This window comes from Saccopteryx bilineata, chromosome 4 (assembly GCF_036850765.1).
Source record: "Saccopteryx bilineata isolate mSacBil1 chromosome 4, mSacBil1_pri_phased_curated, whole genome shotgun sequence".
NCBI classification, from domain to species: domain Eukaryota; kingdom Metazoa; phylum Chordata; class Mammalia; order Chiroptera; family Emballonuridae; genus Saccopteryx; species Saccopteryx bilineata.
In genome coordinates this window covers 11,858,478-11,884,164 of record NC_089493.1, presented here as the reverse complement: position 1 = coordinate 11,884,164, position 25,687 = coordinate 11,858,478, and the positions used below count along the sequence as shown (strand labels likewise).

Genomic DNA, 25,687 nt, shown 5'->3' with positions numbered 1-25,687 from the left:
AAAAGCAACACTAGGGGGGTCTTAGGAAGCTATAAGTCACATAGTTCTGTAAAAATGGACGGTAAGCTATAAAACTGCCGGAGAATTGTCCTTCAAAGATGTCCTCTCAGTGCCTTTCAGTGAGGCGGGCAGCTGGGGTCTGAGATGCAGGGAATGGGGTGGGGTTGCTGGCTGGCAGGGCCGAAGGGACAGGGACACAGGGAGACCCCGAGACTCAGCTGAGGGAGAGGGGACAGGCCCACAACGCCTCCTTCCAGCCTGTCCCCGAGTCTGAGCCGAACTCCTCTATCAGCACAGGCTTGTGACCTGCAGGAAGTAGGTGTCGGTTGCTCTCATGCCTGAAGGTGTTTTGTGCCCACTGACCTCTCAGTAAGAGCAGGTCCCTCAGACTGCACATCGCTCTACAGCTCCCGTTAGGAAGTTCTGTCAACTTGGTGGAAAAGCTTTGGCTCCCTGGCCCCCTCCCTGGGGCCCCTCCCAGGGCCCATCCCCAGGGGCCCCTCCCAGGGCCCATCCCGGGGGGCCCCTGGCTGTATGTGCAGCAGGGCGAGGGGTGCAGGAGGCCCAGCCCACTCCCCTGCCCGGTCTCCTGCAGCGCTGACCACCTGCCTTCACTTGCAGGTACAATATGAAGATGCAGGCCTTTTTCACAATCAAACAAAAGACCGTTGCAAATGGCAACACGGTCAACAGTGAGCTGGAGGACGGTAATGATTACTGTGATAGTGGCTCTGACGACCCCTCCATGCCGTTGCTGGGGCAAGGTAAGGCTGAGCAGACAGGAGTGGCCGAACCATGTCACTGAGACCGCTGTCCCCTTCTCCTTCCTGCAGACACCCACTTCTACATTGTCACTCTGATACCTTTGGTCACAGGACCCTAAACGAGGAGGGAGTCAGTGTCGGAGATGTGGCTTAGATTGGCATTTGCACAGAGGAAGAAAATATCAACAGTCACGTGCCTGGGGGTCTCCCCGAGCTACTTGAGGGAGATTCAAGGCCTGCCTGGCTTTTCTGAGACGCAGCGAATTGTGTCTCTGTCCCACGTAGAAGGCCAAAGACAGGAAGCTGAGGACTTGGGATGACAGCACATCCGGTCCTCCCGTGGTTTCTCAGATGCCAGGCCCGGTTCTGGAGAACTGTGTTCCGGAGAGACCTCAGGCTCATTGCCCAGAGCAGCAGCAAGGCCAGGAAAGTGGGATCAGTGCTGAGCAGGCATCCCGCCCTGTCCCAGGGAGCCCGGCGGGAGCCCTCCCCAGGGTCCCCGCCCCTGGAGACAGCGGCCTGCTTTCCTCAGCTTCTCTTGGGCCCCCTCGTCTGGCGGTTCTGGGCCTCTGGAGCCAGCCCTGGTCATTTCTGTCAAGTTCTCCTAATCATCTATGCCTGACCACTTTCTGCTTTAAAAGCCGTGTCTTAATCCAGTCAGGTACCAAGTGATTCCCTCTGTGGGGCAGCTCCCAGGAAGGAGAGAGCATTCCCTCCCCTCCCCGGCCCAGACCAGGGTTAAGGCCTGAATAAGTTCTTGTAATCGGGATATGGAAAAACAGGGCTTAAGCCACATCCTTGAGTTTCACCCATGGTGTTGGTAAAGCTAAGAGGCAGGGACTGGCCACCTGAGGGGTCTTTTCTCCTTGTTCTCCATGGCCCCGGGCGAGTCAGTCCTCTTCCAGGTGATCCAATCCCTTTGTGAGATCTCAGAGGATCCTGTTTGCCTGCGTCTGGGACAGGGGCCAGAATGTGGACTCCTTGGCCCCTCTCCAGCCTTGCCCCTGGGGTGGATCGGGCGAGGGGCTGCCTCCTGTGTATACCGTAGGCAAGTGTCTTCTGTCCCGTCTCAGGGAGTGGGGGATGCATCTCTCCAGAGGAAGGAAGAAGCCTGCGGGCAGGGGCACAGGTTTGGCCAGTGCCATGGCCTGGCTGCCAGGGACCCACCTGTGGAAACAGAGAGAGGCAGCCCGCCTGCAGAGCCAGGGCTGTGCCCCAGTCCTGGTTCGTACCTGTCCACCTCGGTGGAGCGCTGCCTCCAGGCCAGCCGCCCCAGAAGGGGAGGGACAGTGGCTGCGAGGTCCCCGCAGTGCCTCCGGGCAGGCTGGTTCCTGTCCATAGTGTTCCGGAGCCCTCGGCACCTTCAGGGCAAAGGGAAGAGATTCCAAGTGACGAGTGAGTCCAGGCTGGCAGGAAATGCCCGCTTCCTCGGGCACTAGAGAGCTAGCTGCCGCCCGTGGGGCTGGTGGAAGAGACCCATCCCCAGGGCTCTGAGTTTTCTAAAACGTGTACAGACTTTTCACATCACACCTCAGTTCTGCTCAAGAAAGCAGAGCACCATACAGCAGGGAGAGGTCCCCCTGACCGAGGCAGGGAGGCACCCCGTTTCCCCCCTCCCCCGGGGAGTCCATCCTTCTCGCTGGTTTTCAGGTGGCCTTGCACATGGCCTGACAGCCAGGGCCACCTTGACGGCTGGCTGGGTTCACTCTGGTCCCTTCCCAGGCCCCGGACCCAGCTCTGGCTTGGAGCAGGGAAGGAGGGGGTGATGCCTGGCTTTGGCTGAGCTGCTGGGAGCCGCTCTAATTGCAATACCTCCTGGGCAGCCACCCTTGGCTCGGAAGCGCCACCCTGTGCTGCCACGTGGAGGACGCAGCACCAGGACAAGGGACCCAGGCTGCCAGGTGTCTTGTATCTTGCCTTGAAGGCTGACACACGCAGGCTCCCGTTCTGAGCCCAGCTGTTCCCCCCGGTGGTGCCTGCCACAGGGCTGGTTCTGGGGTCTGGATGAGCCTGCAGCTGTCCTGCCGGTTTCCAACCCCTCTGAGAGGGATGGAGAGTCCAGAGTAGGGAGGGCTTCAGGCTTTCCCGCCGCATGGAGGGGTGGGCACAGGGCCTCTTGTCCTCAGAGCAGGACCAAGCCATGGGATTCAGCCAGGAGAGGGGCCATCCCAAAGGCCAGAGGCTCCAAGCGCCGAAGTCCTCATAGCAGTAGCCTCTCTACTAACACCCCCCTTTAAGTAACCCCTCCCATCAAGAAGGCTGCCCCGGACTCTCGGGATCCACCGCACGCTAATCACCTCTGGCAATCTCTGTTGGCCTCTGTCTCCTTAACTCTCCTCTTCTCAATTGTAAGTAATCTGCTTCCACCCAAGCCATAACACATGCATTGAAAAAAACAAGTAAATCCACGAGCCCAGTGCACACCTCGTCAGAGGTTAATGTTCGTCTCCAACAAATGCATGGTTCTCCTGGCTCTTTCTAACTCACACGCCTCCTGTCTGCTGAGCCTTGCTGCCCCTGGGTGAGGGTGCATGCCTGGTGTGCATCTGTTCTTGTTTGTGCTGGTAACTCTCGCGCGCGGGTTCGCCCTGGCTGCTCCCGGTTACCCTCTTACTGGGGAAGGGAGCACCCCAGGAGCTGGTGGGCGGGACATCTGCTTCGACAGCCCCTGGAAGGGGAAACTGCCTGCTTCTGTGTGCTGTGTTCATGAATGGGCAGGGCTCTGGGGTCAGAGGTCAAACCCCCCAGGACTCCAGCCCTGCGTGTGCTTGGAAAGGTGGCAGGGAAGAGCCTGGGACCTGGGGAGATCTGTTCTTTGCCTCGTTATGGAAACATAGGGTCAGAGATGGCGGCCTCCCTGCAGGAGGGGCCAGGTTTATCAGAGACGCTGGGCTCAGCCAGCAGCTAGCTCCCTGTGCACCCTCAGCAGGCAGGCCCCCTCCTGGCTCACAGGTGCCTCATCCAGGCGGGGCCCGGTGAGCCCGCCTGCCACAAGGAGGAGGGTAGAAGCATCCCTCCGTGTCGGGTGCAGCTGGTCCCTCAGAGACAGAGCAGGTGGCCTCGTGAGACGTTTAGAGCCAGTGCTCCCTGGTGCTTTCCAGCATTTTCCATTCCAAGGGGGCCCTGGGAGCCTCTGTAATCAGGAGGAAACAAAGTCCCTTCACAGTGGCAGGCGGGCTGCCCAGTGAGGCTTAGAGGGGGAAGTGAAAGACCCTTGCAGTTGGCCGAGACCGGGCCCCAGGAGAGAAGGGGCATGCATTGGCAGGGGGCTAGGTATGGAGGGGTGCCCGTGAGTAGGCCTATAATGGGGGGACCACGGGGTGGTTTAGAGCCACGGCCCCTTGACCAGTGGGAGGAGCTGAAGCCAGGCTCCCACGTGGCTGCCAGCTAACAAAACCTGGCCCGGAGAAGTTGGCAGCGCAGGCCCACAGTCCCTTGTCCCCGACCTTAGGTGTGGCCCCCCTGGGGGAGGGACTTCGGCATTCATCACGACATTGTGCTCACTACAGTGAAAGAGGAGCCACAGTACAGCAAAAACCCGGTGGTGATGGTGGACGAGGTCATGAGCTCCAGCCCTCCCAAGTTCAGTTTCCCGGAGGCCGGCTTGCGTATCATGATCACCAATAAGTTTGGGCCCAGGACCCGCCTGCGGATGGCCAGCAGGATCATCATCAACGAGGTACGTTGGCTTCAAGGACCGTGGGAGCCGGTGGCCTTTGGTGGGTTCTGCTACGTGGTGCTGGCCCGGCAGAGAGAGCGTCCTCGGGCAGGCTGGCGTTCGGCACCCCTCCTGTGTTAGGGAGGCAGCCCAGACACCACCTCACGTAGTCGGTGATCCCGTCGGGAGCGATTTCAGGGCAGGCAGCCATCGGACACCACGCCGAGATGTTTCACTGAGTATTTCGTCAGGCACGAGAGCAGAACTAATTGGAGAGAGACCTGTCTGGAGTATGTATGGGCTGTTTCTTTAAAATATTATCTAGGGGCAGAAAAGACGAGTGCGCACCTGTTCTCGATGGCTAGAACAACTGAGACGCTCTGGTGAATGGCAGTCACCTCTCCGGGGATGTCTTTTCACTTTATACCCTTGTGGTCTGGTTTGGATTCTGTGTCTTGTCTCTTTCGTTTGAAAACCGTGTGTCAAGTTTGACATTCTTTAACACGCAGACAGCACAGCAAAACTCACAGCCCACAGACCCCTTGCTTACCAGCTTCTCCAGTCTTCGCCGTATATTGCAGTTTTAAGTTCTTAGTTAGAACATCGATTATATGTAAGAATGGAATTGTACAGTGCATAGAGTTTCTGTGTTTTGAAAGTTTTTACTTCAGTTTCACACCTGACGTGCCCTCTCTGTGGAAGAGGTGTTAAGAAAAGGAAACATTGCAAGCTTTGAATTATTCTGAATCATTTTGTTTGATCCAGATCGGTAAAATTTAAAACAATGAAATTGTACTGAATCCTGGCCACTTCTTCTTCTTCTTATTATTATTATTATTGTATTTTTCTGAAGCTAGAAACGGGGAGAGACAGTCAGACAGACTCCCGTATGCTCCCGACCGGGATCCACCCAGCATGCCCACCAGGGGCGATGCTCTGCCCACCAGGGGGCAATGCTCTGCCCCTCCGGGGCATCACTCTGTTGCGACCAGAGCCACTCTAGCGTCTGGGGCAGAGGCCAAGGAGCCATCCCCAGCGCCTGGGCCATCTTTGCTCCAATGGTGCCTCGGCTGCGGGAGGGGAAGAAAGAGACAGAGAGGAAGGAGAGGGGGAGGGGTGGAGAAGCAGATGGGCACTTCTCCTATGTGCCCTGGCCGGGAATCGAACCCGGGACTTCTGCACGCCAGGCCGACGCTCTACCACTGAGCCAACCGGCCAGGGCTGAATCCTGACCACTTCTTATGAACGTTATTGACAGTTGTACTCACTGACTTTGGGGGCGGGAGGGAGGTTTGAACAACTCTTAAGGACTTGGGGATTTGGGTTTACAGTATATTTTCATGGCACATACAACCAGGGAAATAAAATGACGGGCCTTGGATTCGCTGGTGACAGGCTGGTTTTCATGCCTCTGGAAGCTTTAAGCTGCTGGGCAGACCTGGTTTTCCACCATGTTGGGATTGGGGGGGAAATTCTGAGTTTTCATCTCACACTAGTCATTAACTCGGTCTTCCGGGCCTCAGTTTCTCTGTCTGAGGGTGTTGGGCGGGATGCTTCCAGTTCTAAGAATTTCCTGACGTGCGCTGGAAGGTGATGTCTGGAGGCTGAGCCGTCTTCGGGGAAAGTCACCATGGAATGGGAACGGGAAGAATAAACCCCCAGGTGCCCAGTTTCAAGGTTGTTTCTTAAGACCATCTGGTCTCGTTTTCTCTTCGGGCCTTTTAATTCCTCAGTGTTACAGAGAAGTTGGCGATGCTAAAATTACTCCACAGTACAAGTGCCAGTGGGATGGATGTCCTTACTTGTTTGTCATCAGAGAGAACCTGGGGGGGGGTGCTTGGTGAGGGGGCTGTGAGGGGTATGGGAGGAGGGCTCTGTTTTTCCTTCACTCCGAGATTACACCCTACCTGATGTGACTGTCCTCGCTCACAACCACAAGGATGAGTTGTCATAGGAACCAGAATTTCACTTCCCTCTTTACTCTCCATCCTGTGAGCCCGTCTCACCTGGCCACCCAGCTGCGTTCTCTCACAGTGCTCTCCTCCTCGCTCACACCTGGATGCCAGTCACTTTGAGCTGCTATAACTAACTGTAATTTTCTGAGTACCTACTGTGTGCTGGACAGATGCTAGATGTTTTACCTGTGTTAAAGGTAAACATATCTATATCTATAGATATATTTAAAGTACATATATATACACATATATATCTATATCTAAAGATATAGGTGTATTTAAAAATATATATTATATATAAAGTATATATATGTATATATAGTATATATAGTATATATAAAGTATATATATGTATGTGTGTATATATACATATGCATATATATAATCCTCTTGATGACTTTCTGGGAAGATGATGCTATCTCCAATTGATCTATCAGAGAGTTGAAGTAAGAGGGCAGAACAGGAATTCTGACCCAAATCTGAGTCTAGACAGCATAGATTCTTAGGGAGCAGTCTCCTTCACTTCCCCTACCCTTCCTTCTACATCTTTTCCCGTGTAATATCCAGCCCCTGTGTGAGTTGGTTGTCATTGCCTCATCATGTGGCAGCCCTTTGAACATGAGGCAGAAGTTGCCACTCCTGATTGTCTCCTTGAACCTAAACATCCTTGGAACCTCCCACTCTTCCAATGTGTCAGGGTTCCAGTCGCCACCATCTAGTAACTCTCCTATGGAAACTTTCTGATTTGTCTCTCTCAGCATGTGGACCCTGCACCTCCATTGTGATATAATCTATACCTCTCTTAATACAACCCCAGATAGCTTTAGATATTTTTTCCCGATACAATCTTCTCTTTATTGCTATTAAGCTAGAACTATGACCCCCTCGCACTGTTACCATTCCTATTGCCATTAAGTAATGCCCCCCACCTTGCAATCCTGTCTTTGCACAGCTGGTTTATTATTTTTTCTGCAAGTAGGACTTGTTATTTAACACTTCTTGGGTAGCAAAATATTATGCCTACATGCCTGAGTCTCAAGCATAGATCACTTTGCTCTTTTGGTGGGGTAAGTGTAAGAAAATGGTTTTTTTGGATTTCCTCTCTACCCTAGGCTCCCCCATCTAAAACTGACACGAATACAGTTAACTGGTCAGTTCCTCTTTCTTTTAGAGGAATAACATGCTTCTACTTTGAGTAATAATAACTTTTTCTTTTTTTTACTTCTAATAAGCACAAGGTTAAGTGCTGGGCACACTATTACAGAAAATTGCCTTGGACAGGTTTACTGACTCTTGGTTTTCTGCTGAAGTACTTGAGAGGGATATGTATCCATCATGTGACCATCATTACCCATAAGGCCTAAAGCTGATCTGTAAATATTTGTTACGAGAAGTAGACAAAGGTGAGCTGTGCAAAGACAAGCAGATTCTTGGAAAAATGGAAACCTGCTGACTTCTTGAAATATGTCCTCTTCCTTTTCCTAGCTTAGTAGAAACCCACAGACTTGGAGAGGAAGGTCAACTTCTGCTTGGGTGGAAAGGGCCAGCCTTCGTCAGTAGCTAGACCGAGCTGGGGGAGGGAAGGGGTTGAGGTTCAGAGCACACTCACTGAACGCAGCTAAAGACTTGGACAGCAGAAGCTATCCACATGGCCAGTAACCCGGTAAGATGTTCAACATTGTCAGTGGTCAGGGAAATACAAATTAAACCATGATCAGACAACACCACATACCCACCAGGATGGCTAAAACTAGAAGGACTGACAATATCAAGTGTTGATAAGGATGGAAAGCAACTAAAATTCTAATCCCTTGCTGATACAAATGTAAAATAGTTCAACATGCACCTACCTTATGACCTAGCAATTCCACTCCTAATTAACCAAGAGAAAAGAGTGCTTCTGTCCAGAAAAGTACACATATACAATGCTCATAGCAGCATTCTTTATTTTATTTTATTTTTATTCAGTGAAAGGAGGGGAGGCAGAGAGACTGACTCCTGCATGCACCCTGACCGGGATCTACCCAGCAAGCCCACTAGGGGGTGATGCTCTGCCCATCTGGGGCACTGCTCTGTTGCTCATCAACTGAGATCTTCTTAGTGCCTGAGGTGGAGACCATGGAGCCATCCTCAGTGCCCAAAGCCAACTTGCTCCAATTGAGCCATGGCTGCAGGAGGAGAAGAGAGAGAGAAAAGCAAAAGGGGGAGGGGTAGAGAAGCAGATAGTCGCTTCTCCTGTGTGCCCTGACCAGGAATTGAGTCTGGGACATCCACACGCCAGGCCAACGCTCTACCACTGAGCCAACTAGCCAGGGCCCAGCATTCTCTATAATAACCAAAAAGGGGAAACAACCCAAATGCTCATCAGCAGGCAAAGGACACATTGCAGGTTATTCGTGCAAAGGAATACTATACAGCAGTGGTCCCCAACCTTTTTTGGGCCACGGACCGGTTTAATGTCAGAAAATATTTTTACGGACCAGCCTTTAGGGTGGGACCAATGAATGTATCACGTGACCGAGACAAGCGTCAAGAGTGAGTCTTAGATGGATGTAACAGAGGGAATCTGGTCATTTTTTTAAAAATAAAACATCGTTTAGACTTAAATATAAATAAAACAGGAATAAAGTAAGTTATTTATTCTTTCTCTGCAGACCGGTACCAAATGGCCCACAGACCGGTACCGATCCGCGGCCCGGGGGTTGGGGACCACTGCTATACAGCCACAAAAAGCAGACTACAGAGTTATGTAACAAGATGGATGACTCCTATGGATGCAGCAACATGGATGTTAGGTCCATTGAAAGGAGCCAGACTTAAAATACTTCATATGATTTGAACTCATTTATATGAAGTGTAAGTTCAGGAAATACTACCTGCTGTTTGTAAAAGTCAGAATAGTGGTTACCTGGGTTACCTCTGGAGAGAGGGGCCCATAGACTAAGGACGTGTCCGAAGGAGTCTTATGAGAGGCTGGAAATGTTCGACATCTTGATGTAAAACATCACGGAGCCATACACTTAATATAAGGTCACTTTTTGCATGGCATACTTAAATTATTTTTTAATTTAAAAAACCATGCCCTGGCTGGTTAGCTCAGTTGGTTAAAGTGTCAGCCAGATACACCAAGGTTGTGGATTAGATCTCTGGTCAGGGCACATATAAGAATAAACCAGAAAATGCATAAATAAGTGGAACAACAAATCGATGTTTCTTTCTTTCTTTCTTTCTTTCTTTCTTTCTTTCTTTCTTTCTTTCTTTCTCTCTCTCTCTCTCATTTTCTCTTTCAAATCAACAAATTAAAAACATTTTTAAAAAATGCAAGGTCTCCCCTGTGACTGTCTTCAGGTGGCTTATGAATGTCCATTGGAGGAGCCAGAGCAGGCACTGTCCTCCAGTGTCATGGGCTGGGTTGAAAGTTGGCACTGAGGAGAGGCCAGCAGGCCTCTGACCGGTCCCCAAAGGCTTGCTAGTACTGGTCCAAAAGGAAATGAGCAAACTGCGTAGTTGGATTCTGAGGTCCCTGGGTCATTCACAGGTAAACCCATCTCCAGGGCTGTGTTCTAGAAACCTTTGAGGGCCGTGTGCATGTCAAGGAACAGGGTGACCCTGTCACACATCTTGTCTGTCTTGTCCCCGTCCACACAGAGGCAGAGACTGATCAACTCAGCGAATGGTGTGAACAGAAAGCCACTTCAAAACGGGAGGCACGAAAATATCAAAAACGGGAATGTTGCCATGGAAAACCCAGAGCACCGTCCGCGGGAGCAGGCGCCGCAGCCCGGGCCCCCGCCGCCGCCCCCAGAGCCAGAGCCGGTTGAGGCTGCCTTCCTGTCGCCCTTCTCCGTGCCTGGTGAGTTCCGGCCCATGGGGCCCTCGGGCGAGGCCGTGGCTCCGGCAGGATGCTCCTGCCCACAGCCCCGCCACGTGCTTCATCTTGCAAACAGAGGCTCTGTTTGGGATCGCAGAGCTGCTCGGAGTTTCTGGGTTCGATTCTCCAGGGCATACTGATCAGAGCCACCCAGGAGCTCCTCCCGAAATTCGGGACCCGGTTCCAAAGTCAAAACCGATAGCCAGGAACGGGGCCTGGGAGCCAGCATTTTCAAAGCCCTGGTGTTCCCGGAGCCTGGCCAGGCGAGGAGTGCCCCTCCAGCCTTTCACATGAAGGGCGGACCCAGAAAGGGACATTCGTCTCCTCACTAAGGTTGCAGAGGGGCCCAGCACAGCGGTCGGGGCCTCCCGAGACACCCCTCTGCGGACCCGAAGGCTGAGTGAGGGGACCTGAGTCTCGGCCCAGCTGACACATCCCGGCACATCAGCGTGCCCGCTGGGACACTCTGGGGAGCAAAGGTCGTGCTCTGACAGCTTGTCTGGTGGGCTAACGGTCACACTGTCCTGGGCAGGAGCTGGGTCTCTGGGTCCGGGACACTGAGAGAAAGGGGGTGATCCTCTCCAAATGCCAGGAACCTACATGAGATGACCTGTTCGGACACACCAAGAGAGAAATCTCTGCAGAGCAGGATCCCAGGGTGGGTCTGCCCCCCACTCACATGCCTTAACTTCTGTGTTCATAAGAGGGCCACAGCACTGGGCACCCTGGACAGCCCTGGGCACCCAGCATAGCCCTGGGCACCCAGCACAGCCCCGGGCACGCCCCACAGCCCCGGGCACCCAGCACAGCCCCGGGCATGCCCCACAGCCCCAGGCACCCAGCACAGCCCCGGGCACGCCCCACAGCCCCAGGAACCCCACACTCCCCAGGCACGCCCCACACTGCCCGGGCACGCCTCACAGCCCCGGGCACCCCACACAGCCCCGGGCACCCCGCACAGCCCCGGGCACCCCGCACTGCCTGGGCACGCCCCACACTCCCCGGGCACGCCTCACAGCCCTGGACACCCAGCACAGCCCCAGCACCCACACAGCCCCGGGCACCCCGCACAGCCCTAGTCATCACATCACCAGCACAGCTCCTCTCTCAAGTCCACGTGTGGCCAGGTGCACTGTGACCACAAAAGGGATTTCAGTTCCTCAGCACCTGGAGACCAAGCACCAGGGAGGGCCACCTGTGGCTGCAGCCGTGGTCCAGGAGTCAGCCAAGCTTGCCCTGGGTGGGACGGAGGAGGAGCTACCACTCTGTGCGTCCTGACCTCAGCCCTGCGAGGGGGGTGGCAGAGTCCTCGTGTTACAGGTGTGCAGCTTGACGGGGCTTTGGCTGTCACCCTCCACTCTCCACTTCCCCTGCATCCTGGGCAAGAGGCTACCCACTGCCCAGGGCCGCACAGGAAACCAGCGAAGGGACATGCAGCTAGCATTCTGTAAGGTGAGGTGGCCACGTGCAATGACCACTCATCCGCACTTCCCTGAATGAAACCGTGAGCTTTGTGGGGTTGGGTGGGGTGGACCCGGGGCCAGCGCCTCCTCCCCGTGCCCCAGGATCCGGTGCTTCCCAGAGAAGTGGCTGTGGCAAATCAGATCTGGCTTCCTGAAGGGACCCCAGGTGGATCACTTCCTGGAGTAGGGTTCTTAGAATGCTGCTATCCTGCAAGGGCTGGAAGCAGATGGCTCCCAGATTCCCTGTGCCCGTGAGCCCTTCTGCAGGGAGCTCTGCCCTGACTGGCAGCACTTTCTGTTGCAGTTGGCCCACCTTCCTCCTCAAGCTGAGCCTCCAGGACATTCCTCCGGGCTCAGAGGGAGCCAAGGGCGGCAAACTCCTGCCCAGTGTTTGTCCCTGCTGAAAGTTCCCTTTGTGTCCCTGCGGATGTGTTTCCAGGTGTTGCCCTTGGAAACCGCAAGTCCCTTCCTCTCCTCTTCCCCTCCTGGACGGGAGAAGCAGGGGTGGGAACAGACAGGGTTGTGTGGCTGTGGCTCGTAGGTGCACTGTTGTTTAACCCTCGCAGCTGTCCGTGAGGGAGGCATTATCCTCATCCCTGCTCTACAGGGGGAAACTGAGGCTCGCAGAGGCTATGAGATTTCCTGAGTCACATGGCCGTCATGTGGGGAGCCTTTCTTCTACTCTGAGCTGGGCCAGTCGGGAGCAGAGTCCCAGACCACAAGCCTCACAGTGGTCACTTACGGGGTGAATGGCCTTAGTGATCACATAGAGGACAAATGGCCTTAGATATATAAGTACGCTGGCCCTCCAATATATAGTAGTTCAGCCCACTTCAGTGGAGAGTCTGGGGTGAGTGTGTGTCTTAGAGAAGTTCAGGCCCCTGGAGGTTCTTGAACACTAACCGGAGAGAAAACTGAGAACTTACTCCAGGCCAGGCGGGTGTTTTACAGGCAGTAACTCACTGGGTTCTCACGACGGCCTGGAAGGCGGGTACTGTTACACTGCTCACAAAAATGAGGGGATCAGGGAACACACAGATGCTCCAGGACTTTCAGCCTTTTGTGCAGTGCATTCTCACCAATGAAATAAAAGTTGGTTTTGCATCTCATTTGCATAATTGAAGAGCTTTCTTTGACTTGTCGTTTGCTTTCCTGATGTTCTCATTTAATAAAAAAAAACAAATGCTTTTTTTAATCGCTTTGTATTTATTTTGACATATCCCCCAATTTTTTGTGAGCAGTATATTATTACCCCCGTTTCCCAGGAGAAAAAACTCAGGCACAGAGAGGGTCACACTCACACAGGAGGAGGGGGCAGAGTTGGGATTTGCTCACTGACATTCTGACCCCACATGTGCTAGGGGGACAACACTGTCACCAACCAGTGGATGCTGGTTGAATTAGGGGCCCTTGGGACCTAACCTGCTCTCATCAGGCCTTGGATGGCATCCCTAAATCTTCACTTCTTTATTACAAAATAACTCAGTAAGCTTTCTGGAACTCACAGGGCTTCTCCTCCTCCTCACCCCGCCCCTGCCTTCCTCAGTTCCCCAAAGCGCGTGGCTGGGAGGAGAGGTCTGTGTCCTGTCTGTAAACCCAGTAAGGGGTACTGCCCAGACAGAACGCTGGGAATCTCCAGGTACCTGGTCCTTGCCTTTAGCCCCTCAGCACATCGCAGGAGGCGGTAGACACTGCAGGTGCCGCTGGCCGGCTCATTTACATGGGAAACTCCATACCTGGCTCCTGCCTGTCCCCGCCCCCAGAGACACTCAGCACTGTGTGCTGGAAATGAGCCTTCAGAGAAATTGCGCGTTTGGTAAATTGTCTCATAAGTCAAGGTCAGGGTTTCAGAGCCACCTCGTGTGAATCAATCACTGGGGTGCCCTGGGGTGCCAGGTCATAGCCCAATTAGAATGAATGCTGGCGGAATGATTTTATTGTTTAATATAACAGCTTTATTGAGATACAATCCACTTACCATAATAGTCACACCTTTACACACTTGAGGGGTTATCACAAAGTTGTACGTTCACAGAGTTGTGTCACCCTCACCACAACCAACTTGATAGCATTTTTCCCGCCCCTGAAAAGTCCTCTACTCATTAGCAATTATTCTCAGCCCTCCCACCCCATCTCCTGGCTGCCACCGAACTGCTTCCGGTCTCTTCGGATTTACCTATTGTGGATATTTCCTATAACTGGAATCATTCAGCGTACGGCCTTTGTGACTGGCTGCCGCTGCTCAGCAGGGGCTTTCTCCGTGTGGCAGCGTGTACCAGTGCTTCATTCTTTTGGAGGGCTGAATAATATAGTATTTATCTATTTGTCAGATCCGTTGATGGAAATTTGGATTGTTTCCGCTTGCTGCCTATGATTGATTTATAAAAACAGCTTATAGAGCATAGTGCAGAAGGAGGCTCAATATATGTACCGTATTTTTAAATCTAAATGAAAGTGATTTTCTTCTGAGTTTTTTGTGGTTAGCAACAGTCTCTGAAGACTGGAATTAAAAGGGATCGCAGAGATTTTTAGACCAGACATCTCTTTGGGAAACTGAGGCCCAAAGAAGGGGCAGACTCAGCTAGACAGAACCAGGTATGTGGGCCACCTGCCCTGGAATCTACCCTGGGGTGCCTCGCAGCCGGGCCAGCACGGTATGGGCGGGGAGGCAGGACATGAAGGGGCCCAGGACCCACCACGCAGTGGACACGGGCTGGGTCCTGAAGCCTCTTCACCTGCCAGCTGCAGGGTCCCACGCAGCTCCCTTGAGCTAAAGGGGGGCTTTTCTTTATCAATGAGGGTACCGGGGTATATTGGGGATCCCTGGGACTTCCCTGGCGCTGGCTCAGGGCGCAGTGGCTGGCGAGACTCTTCCTGGCTCTTCGTTTCTCTGTACGTGCCTGTCTCGTTCTGTTCCTTGGCTGCAGACTGGCTTTCTCAAATTCACGGCTGGTCCATATGGCAGACTGTGGCCTCCACTAGCCCCAGACTGATGCATGACAGCTCCAGCCCCCCTAACTTAGCTCACTGGTGTTGCATCGGAATACCAGAGTCCCAGAGAGAGAAGATGCCATCAACCCAGAGGCCGGTGTCTATCTCGGGCCCTCAGCTGTGCTGGCCAGCATGACTTGGGTGACTCCTAAGAATGTGTTCCGAGGGAAGAAGGGCCGAGCACTGACCCAGTGCACCCCTTGTAGGTGTCTCTGACAAATGCCTCCGGTGTTATTAGAAGATGAGGAGGTGGCCTACTTCAGGCGCAAGAAACATGGAAATACACAGGCGTAGGTATCTTACACGGTCGTGGGAAGGGCACTTATCTAGGCCCCGGCAGTGACTCCAGAGCCCAGCCATTGATCTGGCTGGCACTGCCACCACACCAAGCCCAGGGAGGGGGTAGCTGGAATGCATCAGTACTGCTGAGTTCTGAAACTCCACAGTGCAGTGTAGAGCTGGGAGGCCGGGACCAGGAGGCCACGGCCACGGCTGTGTCTGGACTCCTGTGGCAATGTGAGCTGGACACTGGGATGCTTGCTGGATAGGCCTCTAGGATGGTCTGATGCCCACTCATCCACTACCTGGGCACGGATGTCCTGCCTTGACAGGGATGCATTAAAGCAGCAGAAGGGTGGCATGGCCCTACCTCAATTCTTCTCTTCAGATTGGGGAACACATTATGAATCGTGAACATCAGCTGCAAAGGATTCTGGGAGATGCCTCTGCAGACACTGGAGGGAGGTTGGACTAGAGCTGCTGAAGGTCAATTCAGCTTGTCCGTGTTAATGTTGTAGTGCAGCTTGGGAAAAGGCAATAAAACCAATCTTAATGGGTGACTTAACTTAGACCAGACCCAGTAAGGGACCCATGTGACATTCAGTCTCATAGTCAGAGGAGGTCAAGGCTCCAAGCTATAGCTTGGCAGACCGAAGCACCTGCCGCAGCCCCAGCATTGCACTTAGAACCTTACATCCAGTAGCATCTGCACGCAGCCCTGCTGGCTGGCTGGTGTGGTCCCCATCTCCTGGATGAGGAAACAGGGACTCAGGAAGCCACACATCCTGGTGAGTAGATGCCTCGGGCAGGGCTGGTACCCAGTGTTGCCCTCTGCTAGTGGCAGTGTTGACTTTGGCAAGAGGGCTCTTTGCGGAGTGGAATGTCCGCTCTGGGATTTGGGGGCAGCAGGAAGGAAGAGGGGGAGTGAGGAGGCCTGCTGCTGGGTCTGGGTGGTTTGCAAATACCCGGAACCCGCAGCCCCACCCTGCCATTGCGAGCCTGCTGCATGTTTACGGCAGAGAGCCTGCCAGGGAGGTGGAGGGCCCGCCAGTGTCCTCAGCTCTGCTGGTGTTTCGGGGCCAGCGGCCTCTGCCTCACGCTCGCCAGAGCCTCCGGATTCCAGATGCGGCCTTCAGAGGCAGGTAGTGAGCTCCGCACGTCTGCGCATCTTCAGCCTGGTTCCTCGAGGTGGGAGAGGCGGGCGGTTACTGCCGCCTCACAGATGGGGACTAGGGGCTTGGAGAGATGGAGCGTCGGCCTGCTGACACACCGTCGAGAGTGACAGGGGACTGAACATCTCTTGTCTGGAAGCTTTCAGATCCCTTGGTGAGGTGCGCAGCTGGCCAGGAGTTTGGGTCATCTTTAGGATGCGGGAGTTGGCACGCCAACTCCAGACGTCCTTCCAGCGCTGGGACCTATTTCCATCCAGCCCGAGTTGGACGTGGAGCCTCGGGTGGGGACTGTGGACACACTCACAGAACTGGCGTTAAGGACCCTAAGATTGGCACCAGCTGCGGGCACCCTGGCCCTCGCCTCTCTGCCGACTAGACCCTGGCCTGCAGGTCTGACATGCCCCTCCACACTTACCGTGCAGAAGCATGAACAGGTGCCAGAGCCGAACCATGTTACCTGACTGTGCCATTGTGAACCAAGCCCGGGCCCCCTCCACGGGGCAGGCCTCCCACAGCCCCCAAGAGCTCTGCAGGTCTCTGCGCTGGGCTTCCAGCCTTCTTGCTGGGGTCTGGGTCCTGTATGCCCAGCCCTGACTGCCCACCTCCTCATGTCCGCCCGCAGCAGGGCCTGCCTCCGACTTCGCTGAGGTCTCGTGTTTTCTATCACGTCTTCCCTTTTATTCTTCCCTCCCAGCCTCAGCGTCGCAGTTCAGTCTGTTATGATTCTGACCGCATCTGCCCCCGTGGGGGCCCCTCCTTGCCCCTCTCGCGCTTTCAAGATTGAAACTCATTCTCCGGAAGTCAGGATGGTATCACTAAGAGGCTTAGTGTTGGACTCCTGGGTCTGCCACTTCCCAGCTGTGTGACCTTGGACAGTTTGGCTTACCTCTCAGAGCCTCTTCAAGTCTTTGTAAAACCACCTACCCCGGTGCTTGACAATAGTAGCTACTCAGTCAGTAGAAGTTAAAGTGGTGGTTAATATCAACGATAGTTAAAATTTAGTGCTTTTTCTGCACCAGGCGTCACATGTGCTGCTCATTTTCAGTCTCACAATAGCCCTGTGAGTAGGGACTGTTATCCCCCATTTTACAGATAGGAAAACTGAGGTGCAGAGATACTTTCCACGTTCACACAGGCAGCACGTGACCGAGCTGGGATTTCAACCTGGCAGTCTAGTGAGCAGGTAACCATGGGGCTCCTGTGCCCCTCAGAAGGCAACCAACCTAATGGGAAGTCTAAATTTAAGGATAAAACAAAAATGTATTAAAAATAACTAAAAACTACTGATTCTAAAGTCATTCACTCCAAGGAATAAGAAAACTTGAATGGTTCTCCTTCTCAAGAGGATTTTCCTGTTGAGATCCCAGCCATGAGCTAAAAGTATGAGTCAACACCTGTGCCCTTGGTGGGGAGCCGGAGGACTCCCGTGGACCTTGAGGTCATGGGACTCAGAGGGCAGGTGCACTACAGTGCAAGGGGTCCAGGATTTAGGTGCTAAAGACCTGCATTAAGTTATGGCACCGCCTCTCACTTTCTGAGACGTTGAAGTCGCTGAATGACCAAACCTCAGTTTCCTTACCTGTGAAACAGGGAGAGTTTGCCCCCAGATTGATATAAAGAACGGAGTGTTTGTGAAAACTCCCTCCAAGATGGGAGGCACAGCACAAATGATGGATAATGGTGAGGTGGTCATTCATTAATTCAGCCATGGCAATGCTCCACCTTCCCCTGCATACCTTGTCCCTCCCCACAGGGGCCGACAGAGGCCACTGGGGAGGCAGAACATATCCCCAGAATGCAAGGTTGGCTCAACATATAAGAAAATAATCAATGTGTAACATACCACATTATTGTTAGAATAATGCACAAAACCACATGATCAAATAAATAGACACAGAAAAACATTTTATAAAATCCATCACTCTCTATTGATGTAAAAACACTTAACAAACTAGGAATAGGAGCAAATTCCCTTACCTTCTAAAGGGCAGCTACAAAAATCCCACAGCTGTAACATCATACTTAGTGGTGAAAGACTGAGAGCTCTTCCCCTAAGACCAGGAAAAGGAGTCTCACCACTTTTATTCAACATTATGCTGAAGATTATAGCCAAGGCAAATAGGCAAGAAAAAAGATTAGATTAGAAAGAAAGAAGTTATACTACTTGTATTCATAGATGACATGATCTTATATATAGAAAATCCTAAGCAATACACACACACACACACACATACACACACACATGCACACACAAAACCCCTATTAATGAACTTGTAGGATACAAGATCAAGATACAAAATTTGGCCCTGGCCTGTTTGCTCAGCAGTAGCACGTCGGCCTGGCATGTGAAAGACCCAGGTTTGATTCCCGACCAGGGCACACAGGAGAAGCGCCCATCTGCTTCTGCACCCCTCCCCCTCTCCTTTCTATCTCTCTCTTACCCTCCCGCAGCCAAAGCTCCATTGGAGCAAAGTTGGCCCGGGTGCTGAGGATGGTTCCATGGCCTCTGCCTCAGGTGCTAGAATGGCTCCCATTGCAGCAGAGCAATGCCCCAGATGGGCAGAGCATTGCCCCCTGGTGGGTGTGCTGGGTGGATCCTGGTCAGGCGCATGCGGGAGTCTGTCTGCTGCCCCCTGCTTCTCACTTCAGAAAAAAAAAAAGATACAAATTTCAATTGTGTGTTTATACACTAGCAACTAACAATCTTGAAGTTATGAAGATTCCATTTATAATAGCATTAAAAATAAAATAGGAATAAATTTTACAAAGGCAGTACAAGAGTTGTACACTAAAAACTACAAAATATTCTTGAAAGAAGATCTAAATGAAAGATATCCCGTGTTCACAGCTTGGAAGACTTAACATTTCTAAAATGGCAGTAGTCCCCAAATTGATCTACAGATTCCAGGCAATCTATAAAAATCCCAGCTAGATGGGATTTTTTTTGCAAAAATTGACGAGCTAATTTTAAAATTCATATGGAAATTCAGGTGGCCCAACAAAGCCAAAATAATCTTGAAAAAGAACAAAGTTGAAGGACTTACACTCTGTGGTTTCAAAGTGTACTGAGAAGATCCCGTAAGCAAGACTATATAGGACAGGCATGTGGACAGACGCATAGATCAATGGAATAAAGTCAAATAATGTATTGCAAAACTGCCAAGACAGTTCAGGGGAAAATAGTCATTCCAGCAAGTAGTGCTAGGGCAACTGGGTAGCCACAGTTTTTTAAGGAGTAATTTTGGATCCTTAATTTATATCATATGCAAGAAAATTAATATAAAACAGATCTAAATATGAAACACTTAGAATATAACATAGTTGTAAATACTTATGACTGGATTAGACCATGGTTTCTTAACTATAACAATCAAAAGCCTAAGTATCCAAAGAAAAACATAAATTGCATTTTATTAAAATTTAAAAACTTTTATGATTTACAGGACACTATGGAGAAAGTGAAGAGACAGCTCAGAATGGGAGGAAACGTTTGCAAACTTTATTTCTATTAATAGTAAGGGTCTAGTGTCTAGAACAGGTACAGAATGCTAAAACCGCAAAAATAAAAAGGACAATCCAATTTTTAAAATGAGCAAAAGATTGGAATAAATAGTTCTCCAAAGGAAATACACAAATGGACAGTAAGTTCACAGAAAGGTGTTCAACATGCTCAGTCATGAGGGAAATGCAAATCCAAACCACAGGGAGATACCACTCCACACCCCGTAGAATGACCATAAGCAAAAGAGACGACAAGAATGTGTTGGCAAGGACGCGGATCTACCGGACCCCTCACACACTGCTGGTGGGAAGTGAAAGGGTGCAGCCCGTGGGAAGCAGTCCAGCAGTTCCTCAAAGAGTTATTATGTGACACAGCAGTTCCACCTTTAGTTGTGTAGCCAAGAGATATGAAAACACACCCACACAAAAACTTACAGGTGAATGTTCATAGCAGCCAGGAAAGTAGAAACAATCCAATTATCTGTCAAGTGATTAAATAGATAAACAAAACAGGGTATACCCATAAAATGGAGTATTATTCATCCATAAAAGTACTGATATATACTACAACATGGATGTACTTTGAAGCCGTATGTTACTTGAAAGAAGCCAAACAGTGGAATGTCCAGAATAGGCACGTCTGTAGACACAGGTAGATTAGTGGTTGCCAGAGTCTGAGAGGAGAGGGAAAGGGGGATGATAGTTTAATGGGTATAGGGCTTTTCTGGAGAGTGATGAAAATCATCTGCAGTTGCCTAGTGGTGATACTTACGCAGCTTCCTGATATGCTGGAAACCACCTAATTGTACGTTTAAACAGGTGAATTTAATGATACGCTAATCGTATCTACTGTTTTTAAATAGAGTTGATCTAGAGTGGTGGTTCTCAAAATGTGGTCCTGGGACAAGACGCATCAGCAGCTCCTGGGAACTTGTTAGAACTGCAAAATTTTGGACCCCCAGTCCACCTGCCAAATCTTTAGCTCCAGAGCTCTAACAAGCTCTCCAGGGGGTTCCAATTTATATTTAGATGTGAGAATCATTGGTCTGGAGCTGCATGGAGGCGCTCCTGCGCCCACAGCCCGTGAGTAACTGCTGAACATCATCCAGCGACACACACGCACCCGCGTGCCTCAAGTTTAGCCACTCCCTTCATTGGACTGACTCGTTATGTTAAACTGTCCAAGTTAATTCGTTTGAAGTTTTTAATCAGCAACAGCATCTGTTCTTAATTTTTTCCTTCGCTATGCCTAGCCATCTGTTTTGTTCAGTTCATTTTAGAGATTGCTTTTACATAATTAAATTGTCATTTTCTGCTTCGAAAGAGAAATCTGAGAGCTGAGTGAAAGAAACAGCAGCCTTTTTTTCTCTTGCTTATGTTTCCGCGTTTATCAGGGTCCATGGCGTGAGCATCTCTCGGACATCTCGGACATTGCTCCTGGTGGCGTTAGGGGAGATGTCCCTTGGTACAGACATTGTCCCATTGCCCCGGTAGCTCATTATTATCGTTGACACCATGACTTAATCCAGACACTCTTAATGTTAGGGAGAACCTGTTTCAGGCAGGTTTAAGCTCCCAATCTCATTCTTTGTTTTCAAGACTGGTTTGGCTGTTCTGAGTCCCTTGCATTTTCATAAGAATAATAGAATCAACTTGTCAATTCCTGCAAAAAAAAAAAAAAAAGTCTGCTGGAATTTTAATAAGGATTATATTGACTTTGGGGAATATTCCCATCTTAACATTGCCTTTTGATCCAGGTACAAGACGTCGTTCCATTTACTTAGGTCATCTTGAATTTCCTTCAGGACATTTGGTAGTTTTCAGCATATAAATTGTGTACTTTTCCTGTCATATTTCTTCATAAACATTTTTTTTGATGCTATGGTAAATGGAATTATTTCTTTAATTTCATTTTCGGATCATTCATGGTTATTGTATAGAAATACACCTGAATTTTGTATATTGATTTTTTTTTTTGCTAAAAGTGAAGAAGATTCATTTAAATTTTTTTTCATGTTTTAATGTTTATTTTATTGATCTTAGAGAGAGGAAGGAAGAGCACAGGAAATGATAGGAATGTCTGTTCCTATATATGCCTTACTCAGGTGTATATTGATCTTGTATCTTGTTAGGGACACTTTTTACTTCATTCTTTCCAGTCTCAATGACTTATTTCTTTTTCTTGCCTCTTTTCCCTGTCTGTACGTTCCATACAATGTTGACTAGAAAGGGTAAGAACAGACAGCCCCACCTTATTGGAAGCTTTCAGTCTTTACTACTAAGTATGATGTTAACTGTGGGGTTTTGTGAATGCCCTTTACTGGGTTGAGGAAATTCTTTCTTATTCTTAGGTCATTATTTTATCATGAAAGGTTGTTGGGTTTTGGCAATTGCCTTTTCTGCCTCAGTGGACGTGATCTCAGTTTTGTCCTTTATTCTGTTACCATGGAATATTGGATTGATTGAATTTCACATGTTGAACCAAGCTTGCAGTCCTGTGATAAATCCCACTTGGTCAAGGTGTGCAATAATTTTTTATATGTTGTTTGATTCAGTTTGCCAGGATTTTGTTAAGGATTTTTGCATCTATATTCATAAGGGATATTGGTCTGTAGTTTTCTGTTCTCCTGGTGTCTGGCTTTGAAATCAGCGTAACAGAGGCTTCATAGATAGAACTTGGAAATGTTTCCTCTTCTATCTTTTGGAAGAGTTTTTGAAGGATTCATGCTGACTTTTCTTTAAACATTTGGTAGAAATCACCATGAAGCCATCTGGTCCTGGCTTTACTTTAAAGGAAGGTTTGGGGTTTTTTTAAATTATTATATCAATCTCTTATTCATCTACTCAGCTTATCTGTTTTTTATTCTATTTATCTATCTATCTATTTTTATTTATCTATCTATTTTTATTTATCTATTTATTCTATTCGGTAGAATTTTGTGTTTCGCCTAGGTTATCTGATTCATTGGGGCACAATTGTTCACCATGTTCTTTAACAATTCTTTTTATTTCTGTGAGATTCATGGTAATGAGCCATTTTCATGCCTGGTTTTAGTAATTCAAGTTCTTTCTCTCTTTTGCTTGGTAATTCTAGCTAAAGGTTTGTCAACTTTTTGTTGTTAAACAACCAGCTTTTAGTTTCATTGATTCTATTATTTTTATTTTATAGCTTATTTATTTTACTTTAATCTTATTTCCTTCTTTCTGCTTTCTTTGCATTTAATTTGCTCTACTATTTTTGTTTCTTAAGGAAGAATGTTAGATCACTGATTTAATATAATATATTATATATTAAATATAGTCATTTGTAGCTATAAGTTTTTAATATTCTCACTTATAGCTATAGAGTTCTAGGCACTGCTTGTACTGCATCTCATAAATTTTGGTATGTTGTGTTTTCATTTTCATTCATCTCAAAGTACCTTCTAATTTCCCTTGTGAATTCTTCTTTGACCCCTTGACCATTTAGGAGTGTTTTATTTAACTTCCACATACTGATGAATCTTCCAATTTTCCTTCTGTTGTTGATCTCCGATTTCTTTTTTTTTTTTTAATTTTTATTTATTTATTTTTAGAGAGGACAGAGAGAGGGAGAGAGAGAGAGAAGGGGGGAGGAGCTGGAAGCATCAACTCCCATATGTGCCTTGACCAGGCAAGCCTAGGGTTTCGAACCGGCGACCTCAGCATTTCCAGGTCGACGTTTTATCCACTGCGCCACCACAGGTCAGGCCCGATCTCCGATTTCTTTTTATGGTGGAATGATTGTAGAACATACTTGGCATCTTCTAAATCCTTTTAAATGATTTGGTGCTTGCTTTCTGACTTATAATATGGTCTGCCCTGGAGAGTGTTCTATGTGAAGTTGAGATGGGGTGTGGATTCTTCTTGAATGTGTGTATTAATGTTTTTTTAATCAGATTTGAAAGTCTGAGTGTGAGTTTTTCCAGTGGCCTTCCTTCCCCTTGTTCTCTTTCCTCTCTTCCTGGCACTCTCATGATGCCCATGTTGGCATGTTTGATGCTGTGCCACAGGTCTCTGAGACATCGCTCATTTTTCTTTATTCTTTTTTTCCTTTCTGTTTCTGAGAACTAGATAATCTCAGTTGACCTACTTCAAGCCTATTGATGTTTTTCTTATCCCTGCTCAAATCTACTGTTGAGCCCCTCTAGTGAATTCCCCATTTTAGTTACTGTACGTCTCAATTACAGAATCTCTTTTGGCTTTTTTAAATACTTTTTACTTATTTTATGGTGACAAATTATTCTCATGCTTCTCTTTTGCTTTGTTTTGTTTTGTTTTAGAAATTTAAGAAACTTTTTTGTGCATATTTTAAAATAGTTTAAAGTCTTTGTCTAGTAAATCCAGTGTCTGGAATTCTACAGAGAAAGTTTCTACTGACTGCTTTTTTTCCAATGTATGGGCCATACTTTCTTGTTCTTCTGCATATCCCCTAATTGGTTGTTACCGTTGTTGAATAGTGGGTATTTAAAATAATATAATTTGTCAACTCTAGAAAACATATTCTTCCCCTTTCCCAGGTTTGCTTATTGTTAGTATTTATTGTTTTTGTTTGTTTGGTGACTTTTCTCAAATTAATTCCATAAAGTCTGTATTTTTTGTTGTGTGTGGCCACTGAAATATCTGCTAGGTTAGCCTAAGGTCATCTAAAGATTGCACAGATATTCCCTTACATGTCTGATCCAGTAAGTCTCCCAGTCATCTCTGATGGGTTCTGTGCATTTGGGGGAACACCATCAACACGCAAGCAGGCAGTTTACAACTCCACCTCAGCCTTCATTCCTTGCTTGCTCAGAACCTCAGCATTAGGTAGAGGTGAAAGCTTAGGGCAGTCCCAAGTCTTTCCTGAGCAGGTGAATAACCCTCAGCACAGCCCTAAGCATGCTTGTGGTTTTAGATTCCCAGAAATTTGTAGGAGCTTTGCAAAGCCCTCTATAGATACCACATTCCTCAGAGTTTCCTTTTAAGCTTTTTGGTTCACTTGTTGTTTGACCTGTCACCCACCACCTTGAGCCCTGTGATGACAATCGTTTCTGATTGTTTTCAACAAATGCCCCAAGGGAAAGGCTATTCACACTGGCTGAGCTCTGATTCAGAAAAAATAAGGACAAGACAGCCTTGGAAGGGGGATCTTCCAAGAATGCACCAGACGGGTCAAATAATGCCCATTCTCTGGGAATGGACTTAGAAGGAGCTCTATCCCTGTTCTGTCCCCCCTTGGAGGTGGGGGGGGGGGCGGAGGCTGCTGGTTTTCAAAGCTACTGCAGAGCTGGTGAGAGGGAATGGAAATAGAACAAGTTAAAACTCCATGAAACTCACTGTTCTTACTGAGATCCAATCCATTTTTGTAAGTAAACACTCCCTGGATTGCTACAAGTCTTTGGTTAATTTCTAGAGTTCTGAGAAAGCTTTATTCTGACCATTTTTGCCTGTGTTCTGATTGCCTCTCTAGAGGAGAGAGTTTTCATAGATCCTTCCTCCACCATTTCAGTGGCATCACCCATAAGCTGGCTTGTGAGCCTGCATATGTACACGGAACTGAGTGGCTTATTAAGGACACGACTCTTATATTTGGTGGTTTATGGAGCCCACTCTTCCTTGGTTGAATTGTTTGTGGATTCTTTCAGCGGGAGCCAGTGAAGTCATACCTGCCAGCCAGGACATCCACGTTTTAATCTTGCATCTGCCATGGGCTGAGTGTACGGCCTAGGAGCAAAGGAGCTGAGATTTTCCGAGTACCCACTGTGTGCAGGGCTGGGCTCTCCTTCTCTGTGAAGAAGGTTTTATGTACATTGTATCAAGTCATTCTTGCAACAACCAAGAGAGGGATTCTTTTCTCACTTAACAGACAGAAAAACTGCTCAGTGAAAAGAATTGATCACTGTCCCTGCTACAGGTGGCAAATGTTTCATACATTGATTATTATGTTGTTGTCATCACAACTGTTATTATCAGAGGAAGAAGTGGAGTTGATGGGTTTCTCCAGGGCATTTGAATGCCAACCCAGGTCGGTCT

At 49.1% G+C, this 25,687-nt stretch overlaps 1 protein-coding gene across 5 annotated transcripts in view; it reads left to right on the top strand.

Annotated features, from left to right (window-relative positions):
- SLC24A4 (solute carrier family 24 member 4) overlaps nucleotides 1–25,687 on the top strand; it is a 171,328-nt gene that overhangs the window by 126,563 nt on the left and 19,078 nt on the right. For 4 of the 5 annotated variants that reach the window (XM_066273894.1, XM_066273892.1, XM_066273897.1 and 1 more), the window contains 3 exons: nucleotides 622–764; nucleotides 4,274–4,443; nucleotides 10,026–10,230. In XM_066273894.1, the coding sequence (XP_066129991.1) occupies nucleotides 622–764; nucleotides 4,274–4,443; nucleotides 10,026–10,230 (518 nt within the window). The remainder of the gene's footprint in view (nucleotides 1–621; nucleotides 765–4,273; nucleotides 4,444–10,025; nucleotides 10,231–25,687) is intronic. The other variant, XM_066273893.1, reaches the window with a different exon arrangement.